At 44.4% G+C, this 21857-nt stretch overlaps 1 protein-coding gene across 5 annotated transcripts in view; it reads right to left on the bottom strand.

Moving 5' to 3' along the window:
- LMO1 (LIM domain only 1) overlaps positions 1 to 21857 on the bottom strand; it is a 142061-nt gene that overhangs the window by 13647 nt on the left and 106557 nt on the right. For all 5 annotated transcript variants that reach the window (XM_084828418.1, XM_084828390.1, XM_084828410.1 and 2 more), the window contains exon 3: positions 556 to 681. In XM_084828418.1, the coding sequence (XP_084684544.1) occupies positions 556 to 681 (126 nt within the window). The remainder of the gene's footprint in view (positions 1 to 555; positions 682 to 21857) is intronic.

The following is a 21857-nucleotide window of genomic DNA, read 5'->3' as shown; positions in this document are numbered from 1 at the left end:
GTTCTATGTTCCACTTAAAGTTCTACCATGAGCAGGCCATACTGACTGTGCACCAAGTTAACGGATACACTTCTGAGACTCTGTAAGGGATTATTTAGACTAGAGTATTTCCCTGGCTTCTTTCCAACCCAACCTTAGAGCCTGTCAGATGCCTGACTTAAGAAACCTCGATTTAGAAAGCATTTATGCCAAGCGATCCTCATATCAATGGGTGTTCAGCAGACCGATTAGAGGCTAGACTTTGAAGCTGTTCATTCAGTCGCCTCAACGCTACTTAACACCACCTGCTGGCCTATACTGCTGCACCCACTTTTGTTGTGGTGGTCCCTTCCACAATCCAAGCTACCACCAAATCTGCACGTTAGTCAGAGACCTGCAGGGAAAAGGCTCTGATGTTCAATTAGCAGGTAAAATAAATCACCCAGCAGTAGCAATTTGAGGGCCTGGGACAAGGCAATGGAAATCAAACAGTGAACCAGACTTTCTTGTTCCATGGGGATGAAAATAACTGGCATTATTCTTTTTTTAATTCATGTAAAAGCCCCATGTCCTCACCTCTGGTTGCAAAGCTGGCAGGCAAAGCAGTCCAAATGGTAAACATTATCTCTGGCCCTCATCACCATCTCAAAGGCAGGGATCAGCTTACTGCAGGCAGCGCAATTCCCAGTGGTCCCAAAGAGCCTGCCAAGGAAGCACAATCATTAGAAGCCATTTTAATTAAATGGCGGAAGGACTAATTAAGTGTAATTAGCAGTATCAAATACTGTATTGCACCCAATAAAAAGAAAAGTCGCCGTCCCCATTTCGCTGACCAGCCAGTGTGTGGGAATGTGGACCGAAACTAGGTGGAGAGAAAGAGCTGGTTCCTTTGCTAGGCTTCTAAGTCTCCAGCTAATTGACTGTCTAATGAAGAAATACATTCCACACGCACACAGAGTGCTATTTTGGGTCTCACAGCATTTCAGTCAAAAACAGTCTAATCTTTTCAATGCAAATTCAGAGTGTCTTAGCAGAACATCTTTACAGGCCTCTCTAGCAGCCCTTCCACCTCCTAACTTGCTATTCCTTCATCAATTCTGACTAATTAGTCAGCTATCTAGAGAAAATGTGCAGGGTACATTTTGGGGAGGACTGGATGTAAGTGCGATCCCCGCAAGCCACATTCGACTTATGCTGCACACTGAAGAGGAATGAAGGTAGATGCTGAGAATCTAGCGCAGGCAGGGCAGAGGGAGCAAAGCTGATGCTCTATCATACTTTTGCATTTCAGGGGCTTATTTCAGCATTTCCAATCTGGCACAAAAACACTGAACTAGGATCGCACTGAGATGGGCCCTTAGGGCCAAATCAATCATTGCAGGCTTGATTAGGCCCGAAGAACTGAATTGGCTCCCAGTTCATTGATTTAGTTCTGAATTGTAAAGACAAGTTGACTGTTACAGTGAGGAACAGGTCCCGTGAAAGATTCAAGGTGGACCAAAACCCCGGTTTACCCCATCTTGATTTTATACAACATTCTGAAGATTTTTCAGGAGTTGTAATCCTGAAAAATCTTCAGAAGCTAAGTTGTAATCCAGGCATACACTGAGGGATTCACAAGAGCTATTCAGCACATCAGCATCCACTTTACTTGAAGTGTTGACTTCAAGTAAACATGGTTCATGAGAAACTGGCCCAAATTCTCCATTTGTGAAGAATCCAACCTGCCCATGGCTAAAGCGTTAAGGATCTTAATTGGAATCTCAATGCGGAAAAGCATTTTGGCAAAAGGAAATTTGAAGTGAATAGCTTCCCTTCTACTCTCTTCTCTCCAGGCCAATGAAAACAGGTCTACCTCTACATCATTTGGTTCCACATCACCCCCCTGGTCTCTGGAGATAGCTTTTATGTCCACATGGATGTTTTGCCAATTTTGCTATCTGCCTCCACAGATGCTGGCTGCTCTCACAGCGTGACACTGAGAGAAGTTTGATTTGCTCTTCTGGGCCCTCCTACAAGTCCTTGAAAATCAATGCTCCATCAGTAGTCCATGGAGAAAGCACCACAAGAGCTCTAATAAAAGAGGCAGGAATCTATTGAGAAGCACACAACATGGGAAGTGCACCAGACCTTAGTGGCAGAGCAGAAGGCTCGGTATTTCCAGGTAAAAGAATCTGATATCAGAGCTGGGAAAGACCTGTCTCAGATCTTGGAGCACAACTGTCAGCAACAGTAGACAGTGCCCATTCCAGGCTTTGGCTGTCAAGGGCTCCTTGGAGGCCTCTCTCAGACTAATCCAGTAGCCAAGTCCAGACACAGATAAAGGGATTATTTTCAAAGCTTTATTCCTCTTTTACAACTTAACAACTCTACAGGTAGCAACTAGATCTGAGCAGCAGAATACCTATGCCCTAAGTTGGAACAGTTGGTCCCCGTTTGAAAGGGAATTACTGGCAGACCCCTGAACTTAAGGACTAGGGAGAGTCCCTCCCCTTTTCCCTTGGATCCTCTGGGCGCAGCCGTTGTTTGCACGCCAACCGGGCACTAAGCCTCCTTTCTGCGCCCTCCCTTTGGCACCGCTCTCTGCATCGGCGTCGCGCGTCCATCAAGTCTGCTTCCCGCGCTCTGTCACTCCCAGGACTGCTATCTAAGCTAGGAATGCTGGTGGGAGGAATCTCCGTCAGCTGTTGGCCCTGGGAAAAAGGAGCACGCTCCTCTCCCAGGAGCGACTGCTCTTCCTCAGAATCAGAACTACTCTGGGATTCTATGGGGTCAGTGTCCACCCTGACATTGGCAAGCTCTTGTGCATGATACCCTCGTCTGCCCTCCTCCCTCCAGCCAAGATGGGGGTTCTATGGATATGTGGTTCACCAGGCCATGGTGCTGATAGCTGACCTGTACTGGACAAAGTTGCAGTTCCCTGAAAAAAATCAAGTCCATAGCTTGTGGGAGCTTCTACGTCCAGCTGGGCAGATGGCTGCAGACGTAATGTCCATGGCAAGAAGTGGTTTTCCCCAACTTTACTTTGTATGCCAGCTATATGCCCTCCTGGAAAAAGAGTTCTGGCTATGGTTATCCATGTCCTGATAAACACTGGGACTGGATTGCTGCAATGTATTGTACAAGCAGATGCCTTTTAAAACTGTTCAGAATCCTCAGTAGGTTCAGAACACAGTCTGGGTTGTTAACTATGAGTCTGACTATGGTGAACAGATCCCTCTAGTAAAAGATCTTCACTGCCTTCCAGTCTGTTCCCAGAAACAATTCAAAGCGCGGACTGTGATCTACAAATCCCCAAATGGACTGGGACTGGTGAAAGATCTGCGTCTGAGGTCATTCTTTAGGAACCATCACCTTCAGAGGTTAGAAAGTTAGCTACTGGTGAGAGGGCCTTTTCTGTGGTGGTGCCACAGAACTAGTGCCATCATTATTACCTTTTAGATGCCAGACATACAGAGCAATCCTATGCATGTTTACTCTGAAATCAGTCTGTGAGCATCTCTGTTGTTGTTGTTCAGTCGTTAAATCGTGTCCGACTCTTCATGACCCCATGGACCATAGCACGCTAGGCCTTCCTGTCCTCTGCTCTCTCCCGGAGTGGTGAGCATCTCTACACCACCCTAAAATCCCGCATTTAAAACGGGGCTGTCTGCTTCCATTTTAAATGCAGGATCACGACGGGCTCCCTTTACATGCACTTCCTTTCCCCCCTCCCCTCCCCTCTGCTCCTCCCCTTATCTGAGTCTTCCATATGTTTCATTGGTCTAGCTCCTCTTCTTGCAGCTTTTCCTTTTTCACGGAGGGAACTCATGAGGACTACAAGCGGGGTAATTTGATACCTCATTATCTTTGATCTATTTAAAAATGGAAAGGGCCTGCAAGCTTCCATGAGTAACCACTCTCAATAGCAGGATAAAAGTTGTATGTGAAGAAGCCCATAGATAGTCACTATGATATGGAGCATCTCTACATCAGCCTGAAATGCTGCATTTAAAACAGGGCTTTCTGCTTCCATTTTAAATGCAGGATCACATTATCTCCAATCTTTTAAAAATGGGTTAAATGTCATTTAGTGCAGGAGACACCCTGGAGGTTGACGACACCATCTAAAGGGCCTGCAAACTTCCATGAGTGAGCAATCTCGATAGCAGGATAAAAGCTCTGTGTGAAGAAGCCCTGTGTTCAACATGGTTTACTCTTTAGTAAGTGTGCTTAGGATTACAGTCAATAATAGTCAATTGCTATTACAGAGTGAAACAGTTTTTACTGGTATTTTTAATGACTTCTTAATTATTTTAACACTTAGTTTTGTTCTACATTGTTTTAACTCAAATGATTAGCTGACTTGAGGGCTATTGTACTGGGAAGAGAGGACTGACATTGTTAAAACAAATACATTTTACAGCAAAAGGCTTTTTTCCCCTTGGGAAAGCACTGCTCTTTTGGGGAAAACTCACATCTCCCACCAACACCATCCCAAAACCATAAAAAATGAAACTGACAAAACTTTGCACAGTCCTAACCTCACATGTCCCTTTCATGGATCACTGCCTTGTTGTGGCGAAGGGGCTTGCGTAACTCAGTGAAGCCATAAGCTATGCCGTGCAGGGCCACCCAAGACGGACAGGTCATGGCAGAGAGTTCTGACAAAATATGGTCCACTGGAGAAGGAAATGGCAACCCACTCCAGTATTCTTGCCAAGAAAACCCCATGGAACGTATCACAAGGCTAAAAGAGATGACGCCGGAAGATGAGCCCCTCAGGTCGGAAGGTGTCCAATATACTACTGGGGAAGAGCTAGGGATGGCGGAGAATTTCTCCCCGAAACTTCGGGGGGCCGAGCGCCAACGTGTTTGGCCCCCCGAACAAGTTTCGGGGAGAAATTCTCCGCCCCCCCGCCCCGGGACTTACCTTTGCTGAATGTCCCTCCCAGTGGCGGGTCCGGCCGGCGGTTCGGCGGGTGTTCGTCCGGGGCAGGAGCGGCATGCCGCCCCCGCCATTCCAATAAAAGAAAAAAAAAACGCCCCCGTGATAGGCTACGTGACGATTAACATAGCCTATCACGGCTAGATCTGCAAAGTCAACCGTGATAGGCTAAGTAAATCGTCACGTAGCCTATCACGGGTGACTTAAAAAAAAAAAGCGCGTACGGATAATGGCGGCCCCCATAGGGAGCTGCCATTCCCGTTCCTTATTTGGTTGCTGTAGTCTACGTAAATCTTTACGTAGACTACAGCGACCAAATAAGGAACGCGAATGGCAGCTCCCTATGGGGGCCGCCATTATCCGTACGCGCTTTTTTTTTTTTAAATCACCCGTGATAGGCTACGTGATGATTTACGTAGCCTATCACGGCTGACTTTGCAAATCTAGCCGTGATAGGCTACGTGAATCGTCACGTAGCCTATCAGGGGGCTTTTTTTTTTTTTCTTTCATTGCAATGGCGGCAGCGGCAGCCGGTCAAAAGACCGGCTGCCGCTCCTGCCTCGCTCGAACACCTGCCGAACCGCCACGTAGTCGTAGTTAATCGTCACGTAGCCTATCACGGGGGCGTTTTTTTTAAAAAAAAAAAACTTTGGAGTTCGCGGCCGGGCGAGGCAAGGCGCCTCCTCCCCGGCCTGAATTTCAGCCGGGCGAGGCGGGAAGCCTCCCCCCCCCCGGCCTGAACTTCGTGGGGGGAGCAGCGAAGCGCCTCCCCCCCACCGCGAACAAGCTTCGAGGACAGGTAAGTGACTTTCGTCCACCCCTAGGAAGAGCAGAGGGTATTTCTAAGTAGCGCCAGAAAGAGTGAAGCAGCTGGGCCAAAGCCGAAAGGACACTCAGCTGTGGATGTGTCTGGTGGTGAAAAGAAAATCCGATGCTGTAAAGAACAATATTGTTTAGGAACCTGTAGTGTAAGATCAATGAATCAAGGTAAGCTGGAGGTGGTCAAACATGAGATGGCAAGATTGAACATTGACATCTTGGGAATCAGTGAACTAAAATGGACAGGCATGGGCGAATTTAATTCAGGTGACCATCATATCTACTACTGTGGGCAAGAATCCCTTAGAAGAAATGGAGTAGCACTCATAGTCAACAAAAGGGTGGAAAAAGCAGTACTGGGGTACAATCTCAAAAACGATAGAATGATCTCAGTACGAATCCAAGGCAAACCACTCAACATCACAGTAATTCAAGTCTATGCCCCAACCACGGAGGCCGAAGAAGCTGAGGTTGATCGGTTCTATGAAGACCTACAACACCTTCTAGAACTAACACCAAAAAAAGATGTCCTCTTCATCATAGGGGATTGGAATGCTAAAGTAGGAAGTCAAGAAATCACTGGGATAACAGGCAGGCATGGCCTTGGTGTACAAAATGAAGCAGGACAAAAGCTAATAGAGTTTTGCCAAGAGAACACGCTGATCATAGCAAACACTCTTTTCCAACAGCACAAGAGACGACTCTACACATGGACATCACCAGATGGTCAATATCGAAATCAAATTGATTATGACCTTTGCAGCCAAAGATGGAGAAGCTCTATATAGTCAGTAAAAACAAGACCTGGAGCTGACTGTGGCTCAGATCATGAGCTTCTTGTTGCAAAATTTCGGCTTAAATTGAAGAATGTAGGGAAAACCACTAAAGCATTCAGTTATGACCTAAATCACATCCCTTATGAATATACAGTGGAGGTAAGGAATAGATTTAAGGGATTAGACCTGATAGACAGAGTGCCTGAGGAACTATGGACGGAGGTCCATAACATTGTTCAGGAGGCAGCAACAGAATCCATCCCAAAGAAAAAGAAGTGCAAGAAAGCCAAGTGGCTGTCTGATGAGGCTTTCCAAGTAGCTGACAAAAGAAGGGAAGCGAAAAGCAAGGGAGAAAGGGGAAGATATATCCAACTGAATGCAGAGTTCCAGAGAATTGCAAGGACTGACAAGAAGGCCTTCTTAAATGAACAATGCAAAGAAATCGAGGAAAACAACAGAATGGGAAAGACTAGAGATCTCTTCAAGAAAATTGGAGATCTCAAGGGAACGTTTGTGCAAAGACGGGCATGATAAAGGACAAAGAAGGCAGGGACCTAACAGAAGCAGATGAGATTAAGAAGAGGTGGAAAGAATACACAGAAGAACTATACAGGAAAGGTCTGAATGTCCCTGATAGCCAGGAGAGTGTGGTCACTGAACTTGAGCCGGACATCCTCGAGAGTGAAGTCAAGTGGGCCTTAGGAAGCATTAGTAACAACAAAGCTAGTGGAGATGACAGTATTCCAGCTGAGCTATTTAAAATCCTAAAGATGATGCTGTTAAAGTGCTGCACTCAATATGCCAACAAATTTGGAACACTCAACAATGCCCATAAGACTGGAAAAGGTCAGTTTACATTCCAATTCCAAAGAAGGGCAACGCCAAAGAGTGTTCAAACTACCGCACCATTGCGCTCATTTCACATGCCAGCAAGGTGATGCTCAAAATCCTACAAGCTAGGCTTCAGCAGTATGCGAACCGAGAACTACCCGAAGTACAAGCGGGGTTTTGAAGAGGCAGAGGAACTAGAGAGCAAATCGCCAACTTTCGCTGGATCATGGAGAAAGCAAGAGAATTCCAGAAAAACGTCTATTTCTGCTTCATTGACTATGCTAAAGCCTTTGATTGTGTGGATCACAACAAACTGTGGCAAATTCTTAAAGTGATGGGAATACCAGACCACCTTACCTGTCTCCTGAGAAACCTGTACGAGGGTTAAGAAGCAACAGTAAGAACCAGACATGGAACAACCGATTGGTTCAAAATTGGGAAAGGAGTACGACAAGGCTGCATATTGTCACCCTGCTTATTTAACTTATATGCAGAGTACATCATGAGAAACACCGGGTTGGATGAATCACAGGTCGGAATTAAGATTGCTGGGAGAATTATCAACAACCTCCGATATGCAGATGATACCACCCTAATGGCAGAAAGCAAGAGCCTCTTGTTGAGGGTGAAAGAGGAGAGTGCAAAAGCTGGTTTGAAACTCAACATTAAAAAAACGAAGATCATGGCCTCTGGCTCCATCACTTCCTGGCATATAGAAGGGGAAGAAATGGAAGCAGTGACAGATTTTACTTTCCTGGGCTCCAAGATCACCGCAGATGGTGACTGTAGCCATGAAATTAAAAGACGCTTGCTCCTTGGGAGGAAAGCTATGGCAAACCTAGACAGCATAGTAAGAAGCAGAGACATCACCTTGCCGACAAAGATCCGTCTAATCAAAGCTATGGTTTTCCCAGTAGTAATGTATGGCTGTGAGAGCTGGACTATAAGGAAGGCTGAGCGCCGAAGAATTGATGCTTTCCAACTGTGGTGCTGGAGAAGACTCTTACGAGTCCCCTGGACTGCAAGGAGGTCAAATCAGTCCATCCTAAAGGAAATCAACCCTGAGTGCTCATTGGAAGGACAGATACTGAAGCTGAAGCTCCAATATTTTGGCCACCTAATGTGAAGAGAAAACTCCCTGGAAAAGACCCTGATGCTGGGAAAGACTGAAGGCAAAAGGAGAAGGGGACGGCAGAGGATGAGATGGCTAGATAGTATCACCGATGCAATGAATATGAACTTGAGCACACTCCGGGAGAGAGCGCAGGGCAGGAAGGCCTGGCGTGCTATGGTCCATGGGGTCACGAAGAGTCGGACACGACTGAACGACTGAACAACAACAACAAACCTCACATGTATTTGTACAAACTATGGACTCTTGAGGGTCCACTGTGTGTGATTTTTGCCCCAAACCTTTAATAACCTCATGATTACTATTGATTGATCATCTCTCTATAGGTTTTATGAATATGGATGGCATAAAATCAGCTGTGGGACAATCTCACATTGCTTTATCTTGATTAGGTTTATGCTTTGAAAATATCCTTACTTCCACTATCTCTGAAGTGGAACTATACTTCTCTATCTGATAGTTGGAACAATTTTTGCATGATAAAAATTGGGATATCCTACAGTATTATGAAAACAGGAAGGGAGCACACAATACGTTTATCTGCTTGCTGCAAATTTATATTTCTCTTTGCTTATTAACTCTATAGAGAAATATAAATATAAAATACAAAACATTTTGCCAATGGATACAGCTCTCTTAAACTGCATAAAAGGGGTTGTCAGCACACTGTTGCTATATTTATATTAATCTTAGTTACTGTTCCAAAAGACAAACCTGACAAGTGGCTTTCATCTTTAAAATCAGAATGTTATCCCTCTGATCTTTAAAATATCCACATCAGTTACCATTAAAACATTGCTGCCCTATATCCAAATGAGGAAATTAGAAGCAAACTAATCCTAGATTTGTTCAGAGTGCAATGCCACTCCATGTGCGAACATTAAAAAAAAAATCCATTATTCATTAGCATCACAGTTGTGTGGAGCTCAATCTAGATTAAACAAAATAAAGGGGCCCCAGACAGCACCATCTGCATTGTTAAACAGGCACTTTTTGTCACCCTTTGAATTAGTGGCTTCTCTAAATGAAAATGATGGGAAGTTTGGACAGATGTTCACTTAACTATTTAAACAGTCAGCTTAAGGAACATGAAAAATGTATTTGGTACTGGATTCACCTGCCTCCTTCCAGGGGCTTTGAGGGTAAGACAGTGTTAAACAGCTTTGAATGTTTGCATAAGATTTAAGGCTTATGTTCTGTCCAGCTGAAAGCATGTTGCTTTTTAATGTCTGTAACAAATATAGCTCCCAGCTAGTCTGTGTGCTGATCTTGTTCTCTGCCTCGAACATTCCTTTCCACTCCTCTGTATACGAACATTTCTCTCTCACTCTAGGAGTACCAAGTTTGAATCGTCTTTTCAGGGAAATGCATAGAACGGTGCAGTTGACTTCATTTAGCACTGTAGATAAATGTTCGAAAAGCAGTTGGGTAATGTACGTGGGGCTCTCAACAATGACAATAACATCTCCCAGTCACTAACAGACAGGAGCTGTATATGACTCCTATGCATTCTAGAACGAGCCCTCTAGTTTGCATTCCCACACAATCCCCCCCCCCCCATGATGTACGGGCAGTAGGTTCAGGACAGAAAACAAGAAGTGCCTTCTTAATGCATTGGCTGGGATACTGAGTTAACTTAAGGAAGTTTATGGATTGTTTCCCATCCGTTCCTCCCCTCCCCCCTGCACCCTCCAAAAAGCCTCTCTGGAGAGTTGGGAGGCTCTCCTGACCAATATGGGAGGCTTTGTGGGGAGCTGCTGGACAGAGGAGGACATGCAAACCTTTCTTTCTGTGGATGCCCTGAGGTTAGCCCAACTTGGGATCCAAGCTACTATATATTTATCCTACAAGACGTGGTGAGGTGATGACCACCACCTTAGGGTGCAATGCTATCGAGGTGGCTGTAAGCCTCCAAGGAGGCTTATGGCCATCCAATGCAGAGTGGGAGAAACAGCGGAGGATTTTGGCTAGACAGGCTTTTTTGCCCATCTAGCCGGGGCTCTGTGGAGCAGGAGAGAAGGAGGCTGAGGCGGCCTGGGTTTATGGTGCAAGCTGGCCTTCCCAGTCCCCTGCCCTCCCCGCTTATTGGCATGCTCCCTTTTCCTCCTCCCTGAGGTCAGAGAGGCAGCCGGTATGGTTCTCTGCATGCCAGCTGCATGGGGGAGGGGGGGAGCTCGGAGACCTGGCTCAGAGTGGTGACTCCGACCTTGGATGTGTGAATCCAAACTATCCTATGGTCCCCCAAACTCTGTCTAGGGGCCACAGGATTGCTCCCTTAGATGGGTTAGGGCTAGGGATGCTTGAGAATATTACCTTTGTGAATGCAGATGCCAACTGACCTGATCTGTGCTTCCTAGGCAAATGTGGGGATCGGAATAACCTTCAGATTTTACACTTTTCCGAATTTTGCTATGCAGTTCTCAGCTCAAAAAATGTATCAAAATACGTTGGAAAATGTGTATTTTAGTATAAAATATGTTAAAAATGAAAACAGATTCATTATGTAATTATAAATATGTATCTTGTGTTAAAAGTACGAAATATATATTTATATACAAATTTTGGTGTGGTTTAAAAAACCTTCCTGTACATTAATGTGGAAATAGGATGGAACGGACCTAGGAATCAACAGAAAATTGAAATAGACTGGATATAGACAGATCCAGCTGTCCTTAGGTGTATCAATCGTCATTAGCCATGATGGCTAAATGCAACTCCATTTTAGTGGTATGCGCTACCCTAAATATCAGGAGATAAGAAAAAGGAGTGGCTATTGCTTTCATGTTCTCTGTGAGCTCCTTACAAGCATGCAGATGGCCACAGCTGGAAGCTGGAGTAGATGGACTTTGCTCTGATGAAAAAAACAGTCCTTATGCTCCCGTTCTTACATAAGGATTGCTTCTGCTCCTTAGATTTTCCAAGTTCCAACCTTGTTTTCTAAAATGTGTGTAGGGAAGTGTCTAGAGGATTGCCATATACCAGCCTTCCCCATCCTGGTGCCCTCCAGATGTGTTGGACTACAACTCCCACTATCCCCCAGCCAGCATGCTGGGAATTGTAATCTAACACATCTGGAGGGCACCAGGTTGGGGGAGGCTGCCATATACTCACAGCTTTGTAATAATAGGCAGATCATCAATATCTTGACCAGTTGTATTCCTTCCTGGGGGCATCTACAGTGGGATATTGGAAGTGGCTGGGAAGGAGTGGTGTTAGGATGTCGTTCAGCAATAAAAATCCTTGTGGCTTAAAATTAAAAAAAGAAAGAAAAAAAGAATCCAAAGGATGGGCTGGGGGAAAATCCTCTGTCTTTCCTCGGAAATGCAATCTTGTCACTCCTACCAACAAAAGGCTCAGACATATTAGTGCTGTATATCATGAGATCCTCAATACTTCACGAGCATGATCCCAACAGGAAGGAATGAGTCAGAGACAAGGGAAGCTGTTATCTGCTTCTTAAAAACTTTTTGTAAAATAAAAGTTAGCAAGCAGCAAATTTTTAAGTACAGATTTATTTTCCCTTATGTAACAGGAGGGTCTAGCCAGCTTGTAAATAAGCTTAGGCTATGCAGATTTAAAATTTAACACAATTAAACTTTTACCCTGTGGTAGTAATTATGCTTAATGGCTCTTACCCTGAACTTAACCATGTCAGCCAATCTGAAAGCAGGAGTTTAGCCAAGGACAATTTTCCGTAGTTTATAGGCATACTAAAATCCTGCAAGCCTAGAATCTCATTGGCTGTTGATGTCATTGTGTATAGTAAAAATTAAAGCTAATTGGCACAGAGGACTGACACTGCATACGAATGAATTGATGGGAGAAAATGGATTAAAAGGAAGCGTGCTTCGTGGCATCTGACTGGTGAAGGCGGCGTCTTATTTAAAGCCTTCTTTGCTTATCATTTAACAGCCATCTTTTGTATGGCACTTTGCACCTTGCAGGCCTGTAGGTAGTTCCCAAATTACTTTGATTTGGTACTTTGTCTAAAATGATGGCACAGCGAGGATGTCTCTTAACAAATATGGCAAGCAGGCAGGCTTCTCAAAGTAACAGTAATTTATCTTTTAGGAAAACACATGAGATTTCTGCTGCTTTGTTCCAATTCACTTTCTTAATGAGGATGAGCTGGCTTTCAAGCTCCTAGCAAGGGGAAGGCCCCTTGGCCTTCTTTGCTCACTCTCACCACTGTGGCCTCTGCCATGCTGATCCCTGTTACTGGAACTGTAACTCCCTTCCTCCATTAGAACTGGAGCATTCACTATGGGTTCCCACATCCCATGCCCACTCCCCTCCCTCGCAATTGTTTCCTTGTGGCAAATAATCTCTGCTCCAGCCATAACCAGCAAAAGCACTCCACACAGTGTGGATAGCTGCCATCAAACTGGGAGCTTCCATGCTTCTTCCAGTGACTGCTAGGGATTTGAAGCAGGACCATGGAAACTGACACAATGATCCATGTGAGTACAGTCCCTACAAGGAGGGCGGGGATAATTCATTACTAGGGAGGCCATTTTCAGCAGCATCCCAAGGTAAACCATGACATGCTTCAGTTCTTATTCAGGCTTCTTCGCTCACCTCCAAATTCCTACCTGAAAATCCAGAACCATTGCTCAGTGGTAAACCCATGCTTTGCATGCAGGAGGTCTCAGATTTAGTCCTTGGTCTCAGCAGAGCTGGGAAAAAGTCTCTATTTGAGACCTTGGAGAGCTGCTGCTAGTGCAGGGCTGGGCCTGGATGGTCCTATGACATGTATCAGGTATTTATTTCCTTAGCCCATTATTTCCTTTCTATTGCCCACCTTCCTCTTACTGTCCAACTCTCTCTGTTACATCTGCTCTACTGATGGCTAATATCTGACATCTTTTTCCCCATTACTATCATGTGCCTTCGATATAGACTATAAGCCAGGGGTGGGCAACCTGTGGCCCTCCAGATATTTTGGCCTACAACTCCCATCAGTATAGCCAATTATGACGGATGATGGGAATTGTTGGCCAAAACATCTGGAGGGCCACAAGTTGCCCACCCCTGCTATAAGCCATCTAGAGATGTACTTTACTGGTTCTGTGTTCTGCGTATACAGTTGGCCTTAAAATGTTAAGAACCCTCTGAATCTAAGTGTCTCTTCATAACGGCATCACCTGAAAGGACGTTTTCAACCTGAATCAATTGTATTCAAGTCAACCATATTTCAGGTGCCTGAAGTGAACAGAGGAATCACCATAGTGATATTCCTGAATAATCACTGAGTTCCAGGACTGTAAATAATGATACATCTTCCAGTACACAATGAATAACAATAGAAAGTCATTCTATAATTGAACAGTCTCAATGAGCAACAACAACACAATCAAAGTTACAATATTGTCCCAATAAGCCAATTTCTCAGTTCACACACACTACAGAGGACTCTTCAAATGCTTGTAATAATTTGGGTTAAATCCAAATGAGTTCAGTTCTGTTCTAAAACTAATTGTAGAACATCTCCTTCTTTTCCCATATTGTACATAACTGCATCTAGATAAGGAATAGAACTCATACTGGAATTAATGGACAACACATCACATTATGGAACACTTCTGGAGGACCATTTGTTCCCAGGCTTAAGAAAACCTGTGGTCACAGGTTGCATAGGCTTAAGAAAATACTCTAACCAAATAGTTTAACTCACATCCTTCCCATAGTCTTAGCTTAAGCTCTGAACAAAATATTTTCTGTTTAAGTTTCATCCTTGACTCTCCATAAATATCCCAGGTGCATTTTTTTTAGCAGCAGGTATTTATAACCATTTTAAAACAGGCTTCACTTTGACACAATAGCATGAGAGATATTACTATGGAATAATTGTCGATTAATTGTTAGATATATCATCATTAGATATTATAGGTTGTTCCACCTAACAGTTTAAAGAACTGAACTCTGCAGAAGAGAACATTCCTTAGAAAAATGTGTTATATTATATGGAAAGGTTTTTTTACAGATTGGAGAATCTTCCCATTTTAGCTGTGTCAGACTGCAACACCCATCATTCCACCAGATCCCATTAATGGGTAAGCTGGCTGTGGATGATGGGGGTTGTAGTCCAACACAGCCAGAGGACAGCAAGTTGGATTAGCTATTATAGAGATGGCATGCTTGTCATTAACACAAGTCTGTTACTGATTCAAGCATTTAGTAGAATCCCCATTATCTGAACCTTGGTGTTTCAAGCTCCAATGGATCAGAATTCATGGCACGTTCTTCATGTAGGCCCATATCAGTCTAACTGTATGGAAACAGTACAACAGCTTTTATGAAGCCCTGCTAATCCGAAGGATCTAGACGTTCCTCAGGCTGTTTGGATAAATATTTGCATACTTAATTAACAGGACAGCAACCCATGAAATGGAGCATCAAGAAAATGCAGTGCCTTGTAACATGCTGCTTGTGTTGTGTGATAAAAGATGACCTATTTTGAGAGTCTTTTTACAGTTTTCCACTCCGATGAAGAGACACTCACCCAGATGGAGTAAGATACAGGTGCTACCTTTTGATATTCACTCCTTGGCATGTATATGGTAAATATCTATAAGGAAGAGCACTTACCTGCCTTCTCCAAAATAAATGCCACCTTTTTGGTTGTGTTAAATGGCAGAAAACAAGTAGACTTCAGAATGCTGTTGATAGTGCCCTGCTATTCTGGAAAACACACATCTTTTATACCAGCAACTTGTTTGTTCAACAGATAGCTAAGCTATCTGGCATGGCAAAGCCACATTTGATGCCAAGCCTAGGACAGAATGGAGTTAATACCAGTCACATGTGAAACTGGCACAGGCTAAATTGAGCTCAATCCATCTATCTCTACTAAAGAGCGAGGGAAGGATCCAACGGTGTCCAATTGCTAGCACTATTTACATTGCGCTAGCCGAAACCAATGCTTGCACAACATCGATAGCTCTTGCTAGCGTGACGGGTTTCCTGAGTTGCTGGGCCAGACTCTTCTCTAGAACAGAAATAGTTGATGCCAAGACAACTTCTTCAATGGCTTTCAATCATGGAGTCTACTTGGAATAATGATCATGTGCTTTTGCACAAGCAATCCATTTGGAGAGTCTTTCTAGCATCCCCAGATTTTAAAATTATTTGTTCTCCTGTTCATACCAGAGTTTAAGGACAATCTTGTCCACTGCACTCATCCTGCAGTAGTACACCCAGAGGTTCAAAACATCAGTATAATTTCAGAGACTTTTTTCTTTTCTTTCTTGCCCCCTTCTTATGCCACTGGTGTGGGAGTAGCTTCTTTCAGCACCCCTGGAGTAATGTGAGACACATTGGGCCACGTGGAAGAAGTTCATGCTACAGCTCTCGGACATGCCAGGATTACTGTTCCCAGACGATGGTGGCATGATGTGGATCCACAAGATGGGCTTTCCCCACATGGTACAAAGTTTTTCACATCCAGCATTGTAGGAAAGATTCACACTGCAGTTGCTCCCACACTGCCTGCACAATGTAAAGAGGCCTGTATGTATGATGACACAGGAGTAGGTGGTAGACCGAGGGGCAGAATTCTGGACTATGCTACTTCAGAGTGTATGTGGAGAGGGGGCATATTGAATGCTCCCATGTTGAAACAGTATCCCTGAATGTAGTAAACTAGCACATCAGGCATAAAGATTTAAAGGAGGTCACTGCCTGACATGATAATTTACTACACCCATGGAGATTTTATGTAGGAAAAGATTTTTAAAATGTCTTCCGCCCCCAGTCTGAACTGCTACAATTCAGCGTTCTAGGTATGGGAACTGGAACACAACACAGAATTCTAGAAATACCCATTTCTTTTGAAGAGATGGGTAGGATGGGAGGAGAACATAAAGAAAGAATTAAAGAAGTTAATACTTTCAGATACAAGTCTTAACATTTCGAGGCACTAAAGACTCAAGTCAGTCATGATTTCAACAAAGCTTCCAGTCACAGAAGTTGGAAGAATTTTACCCTGGGCGCCATATTTTCCATGCACTCCAGAATTTGCCAGAGTCTTATCCCATTTTTTCTGAATAATCTAAGTGTGTATGATTTTTTTTTCTGAAAGAAATTAAATGCATTTGTACAAAACTTTAATGCATCATTTTTCATCTGTGGCATTTGGTTGTCCAGCCACAGTGTTCTTATGAAGGGCAGGATTCTAGACACCTCAGGTGCAACAGCTGCAACTAGCATTAACACAGAACTTGAGCTTCACAGAAGCTATGCAAACACACATGAACAGAGCAGAGGTCTCTTTGGAGAGTTCAAAAATTATCAGTAGCAAAACAGCAAGTCTGAAAGTGCCAGGGGCAGGTTGGAACATCAAACGACTGAAAGATTTAGTCCACACAAGCTTTTCACTTAATCACAAGGCTTTAGGAAATAATAAAAGTCAACTAACAAACCAAGTGCAATCTATTTCTGCCTTTAAGATCATAGGACGTCTCTTAGTCAACCGCCGCCTCAGTTTAGATATCACGTTTTGGGAGGATCTTTGCTTTAAAGTTGCAGATAATGTAAGACAACTTTTATGCGATGCATTACACAAAAGCCGGTGCGTTCTAATGGAATGACTATTACACTCGAGTGCAGCAGAGTGGGTTTTAAATTTCTGCTCAGATCTTTTGAGTGAAGGGAAAATGAGAAGAATAGGGAGATCCTTGTGTGGAGATCAGGCCAGGTTAGCATGACCCATGCCCTCGCACAACAACTGTGATGTCACTGTCACTGTGACAATGTGATGTCATTGTCACTGTGATGTCGATGCCATTCTGACATGGCAAACCCAAAACTGGTGCAAAGTCCAAGACAGAATGGACTTAATACTGATCATGTGCAAAGCTGGCACAGATCAAATGGAGCTCAATCTGGCCATCCCTACTCAAGAGTTGTTGTTGTTGCTGTTATTATTATTATTAAATAATTACATTTCTAAGCTCTCTGGGCAGTTTACAAAAGTTAAAACATTAAAATACAATATACAAAGTTTAAAAGCCATCAACATAAAAACATATGGCCAATATATGCAAACAACATATAACTAAAAACAACTTTGAACTAAAAACAATTTTGTTGTTGTTCAGTCGTTCAGTCGTGTCCGACTCTTCGTGACCCCATGGACCATAGCACGCCAGGCCTTCCTGTCCTGCGCTCTCTCCCGGAGTGTGCTCAAGTTCATATTCATTGCATCCGTGATGCTATCTAGCCATCTCATCCTCTGCCGTCCCCTTCTCCTTTTGCCTTCAGTCTTTCCCAGCATCAGGGTCTTTTCCAGGGAGTTTTCTCTTCGCATTAGGTGGCCAAAATATTGGAGCTTCAGCTTCATTATCTGTCCTTCCAATGAGCAGTCAGGGTTGATTTCCTTTAGGATGGACTGATTGGACCTCCTTGCAGTCCAGGGGACTCGTAAGAGTCTTCTCCAGCACCACAGTTCGAAAGCATCAATTCTTCGGCGCTCAGCCTTCCTTATAGTCCAGCTCTCACAGCCATACATTACTACTGGGAAAACCATAGCTTTGATTAGACGGACCTTTGTCGGCAAGGTGATGTCTCTGCTTCTTACTATGCTGTCTAGGTTTGCCATAGCTTTCCTCCCAAGGAGCAAGCGTCTTTTAATTTCATGGCTACAGTCACCATCTGCGGTGATCTTGGAGCCCAAGAAAGTAAAATCTGTCACTGCTTCCATTTCTTCCCCTTCTATATGCCAGGAAGTGATAGGGCCAGATGACATGATCTTAGTTTTTTTAATGTTGAGTTTCAAACCAGCTTTTGCACTCTCCTCTTTCACCCTCAACAAGAGGCTCTTGAGATCCTCTTCGCTTTCTGCCATTAGGGTGGTATCGTCTGCATATCGGAGGTTGTTGATAATTCTCCCGGCAATCTTAATTCCGACCTCTGATTCATCCAATCCGGCATTTCTCATGATGTACTCTGCATATAAGTTAAATAAGCAGGGTGACAATATGCAGCCTTGTCGTACTCCTTTCCCAATTTTGAACCAATCGGTTGTTCCATGTCTGGTTCTTACTGTTGCTTCTTGACCCTCATACAGGTTTCTCAGGAGACAGGTAAGGTGGTCTGGTACTCCCCCTCCAAATCCAACAATAAAATAGCACAGCTTAAAACAACACAGCTTAGAAACAGTATACAAGTGACAGCAAAAGGAACACGAGTTCTAAAAAGGGAAGGCCTGCCGGAATAACAGAGTCTTCAATGCCCGCTTAAAAACCTTCAACGCTGTCAGCAGGCGCATTTCAATGGGCAGCTCATTCCACAACTGAGGGGTAGCAAAGGAAAAGGTCCTCTTGCGTGTGGCTGCCAGTCTTGCATTAGGCAGCTGCAGCAGATGGCCCTCAGAGGACCTTAGGTGGGATGTAAGGGAGAAGGCGCTCCCTAAGTTAGTTGATGACTCAGGCCCTTCTCCAGAACAGAGAGAGTATGTTTGTACAGCTAAAACCAGGCATTGTAGTTTGAGAGACAGAGAGATTTGTGCTTCCCTATGTGACATGCTCTCTGAAGAACTACCAGTCCCAGACTTCCTTGTGCATTGGCAGAAAGAGCGAATGGCTGGTAAGAGGAACAAGGCACCACTGACCCCAGGGATGGTGGGAACCAACAAGATTTACAGACCCCAAATATATGTGAGTAAATGTCTAGCTCTCTCACACACTGTACTGCCATGCAAATGCCATGAGATTCTGTATCTATTTATTCAGTCCCAGATCCCAGAATTCAGTCATCATCATGTTTGTGTGGGAACGATGGTCAATCTGGAGATTCCATGTACGTGCTGGAAACTCTGCTGAGAAGACAGTGTCCATCTCTCTTACAATGGGAAATACATTTTGTTGAATGATCTCTGGTCTGTCCTGTTGGAATTGCTGGGCTTCCGTTTTGGAGCTAGAATTGGGCTGGCTAGGGAGCTGCCCCCTCTTCCTGTGGCACTTTGGCACTGGAAAAGGAGGCCATTGTGCGAGGGGTAACTGGAGTGGAGTGTCCCACAAAACCCCACCTCAGAGTTCTTGGGACCCTAATCAGTGAAACCTCCAGATTGTGTGTGTGTGTGTGTGTGTGTGTGTGGTGCTTTAGGACCAACCTCATCATCCAATACCCCCCTTCTGCTGTTCTGATCTCCTTGGAATTACCAAGAAAGCAGCCCAGGACGGTACATCCCCTGTCAGCAATTCTGTCCTGTTAGCAGTAGGGATGTCTCAAGAGACTGGGAAGGGGGTGGAATCTGGCAGACTCCCCCCTGCTGTCCCCCTGGACCCCTTCACCAAGCCCTCGTGCACACCCAGACCTGCTTGCTGAGCAGCTGTGTGCCTGGTGAGTGGGTCTGGCAGCCGCCCGTCTTCTTAGTGAGCTGCCATTTTGCATAAAAATGGCGGCTCGGGGATTTCCATGAATATAATATTACGTAAATTGCAGCCGTAAGGGGGCCATTTACAGAACATTACAGGTGTAAATAGTCGATCTGTGCCTGTAATATTGCGTAAATGGCCCCTTTATGGCTGCCATTTACGCAACGTTAGAGTCACTTATGGACTGAACAGTAAGCGTTTGGTTTCCACCCCTTGCTCCACCAACCCTTATAAACTTGTGGCCTTGTCTTCATCCAGCTCTGTGTGTATAGTTCTTATTATTGCCCTCTCACTCTGGATCCCCACTGTGGGCATACATGTAATTTATATAACAAGATTCTACTAAATTTTCTGTTTTATGATCAGCTCTAAATACAAAATACGAGTTGAGAACTTATGCCATGCAGCCCTTATGGAGGTCACTTTGTACTTTACATTTTTGTTCTAATTTTAGTCATACTTCTCCTTCATTTCTATTACTATGCATTGTTACCATTATAGATCAATCTTCCCCAGCCTGTCATCCACCAGATGTGTTGGACTACAATGCACATCACATTCAGCCAGCCACAGTACATGTGGATGATGGAGGACCAGGTTGGGGAAGGCTGGCACATGCTCCTATCCACATCTGCTCACTGGCACATCCAACAATATATATATTCTACCACATACGTTGGGGAAGGCTCTTATAGATAATGAAAAAACTTAATACATTACTGACATTAAAAACAGAATTACCTTGGGGCCTAAATCACTTTATGGATTAAGACAGCACTTTTCAAAGTAGAGGGTGCCACTCCTGAGGAGGACAGGGGACCACAGGTTGGGATAGGTAGGGAGAAGGGAAAGAGGTATGATGCAATCTATTGTGGGTGAGTGGATTGACAGATGAGTGGTGCCATGAGCCACTAATTGTTGCAAGACAAGCTGAATTGGCACAGGGTGAAGAGTGTGTAGGAGTCTGGAAAATGAAGTATGGTGAGGGGAGAAGGAAATGGAAGGGGCACTAATGTGGCTTTTAGGTATGGGGTGGAATATAACTCCCCCAAATTGAGAATCGTTAGCCCTATTCACCTGTTACTCGCATGTTGGGCAGTTACATTTAGAAGCAGGATTAGGGCCTCATCCCTAACCCCTGACTCCAATGTTACATCCCTGGGCCTGCCCTGCTCTCTGTGTGTTGAGCATGGTCGCCTACAAAGGAATGCCTACATGTGAGACGGGGTTCCTTTGCAGACAACTGTGCTTAATGTGCATATATTGAAGGGTGGAGCAAGGAATATCACCTTGGGGATGGGGCTAGGAGCATGGCCTACTCCTGCTTCAAACCATGAGTACCTCACACACTCACTTCGCACATTATATGGCAGCAAATTTGCCACTAAGTAGTATACCAAGTACTGCAGCCATGGCCGTTTGCTCCATTTGCACTCTGCATTTTCAGGTTACGGTTAAAACAAAGGTGTTTTAACAAATCACAAGAAGCAAACCTATTGTCAGATTGTTTTGGGGACTTATTTTAGTGACGTTTCCATCCAAATTAATGTCTGCTCTTAGTTTTAACATATTGATTCTTTCCATAGTGATTAAGACGCTGAATTGCAGACCGGAAGGTCAGCAGGACAGCAGTTTGAGACCCGAGTGCTGCGTGACGGAGTGAGCTCCCGTCTTCAGTCCCAGCTTCTGCCAACCTAGCAGTTCGAAAGCAAGAAATTGCAAGTAGATAAATAGGTACCGCTTCAGCGGAAAAGGTAACAGCGTTCCATGCATCTCGGGGTTCAGTCATGCCGGCCACATGACCACGGAAGCGTCTTCGGACAGCGCTGGCTCTTCGGCTTAGAAATGGAGATGACCACCACACCCTAGAGTCGGACACGACTGGTTGGGGACACCTTTGCCTTTTTTTCCCCTTTCCATTTGGATTTAGAAACTCTTTATTCCTGCCCAGTAATATTTGCTGCCAATGGTCATAAACACTACATTTATTTGTAGGGGAAAAAAACATCACCTGCCTT

The sequence above is a fragment of the Heloderma suspectum genome, chromosome 1 (genome assembly GCF_057233095.1).
Source record: "Heloderma suspectum isolate Gila_16-S chromosome 1, 16-S_ref, whole genome shotgun sequence".
Lineage (NCBI taxonomy): Eukaryota > Metazoa > Chordata > Lepidosauria > Squamata > Helodermatidae > Heloderma > Heloderma suspectum.
Note: the sequence above shows the minus strand (reverse complement) of the source record. Positions and strands in the feature narration are given on the sequence as shown.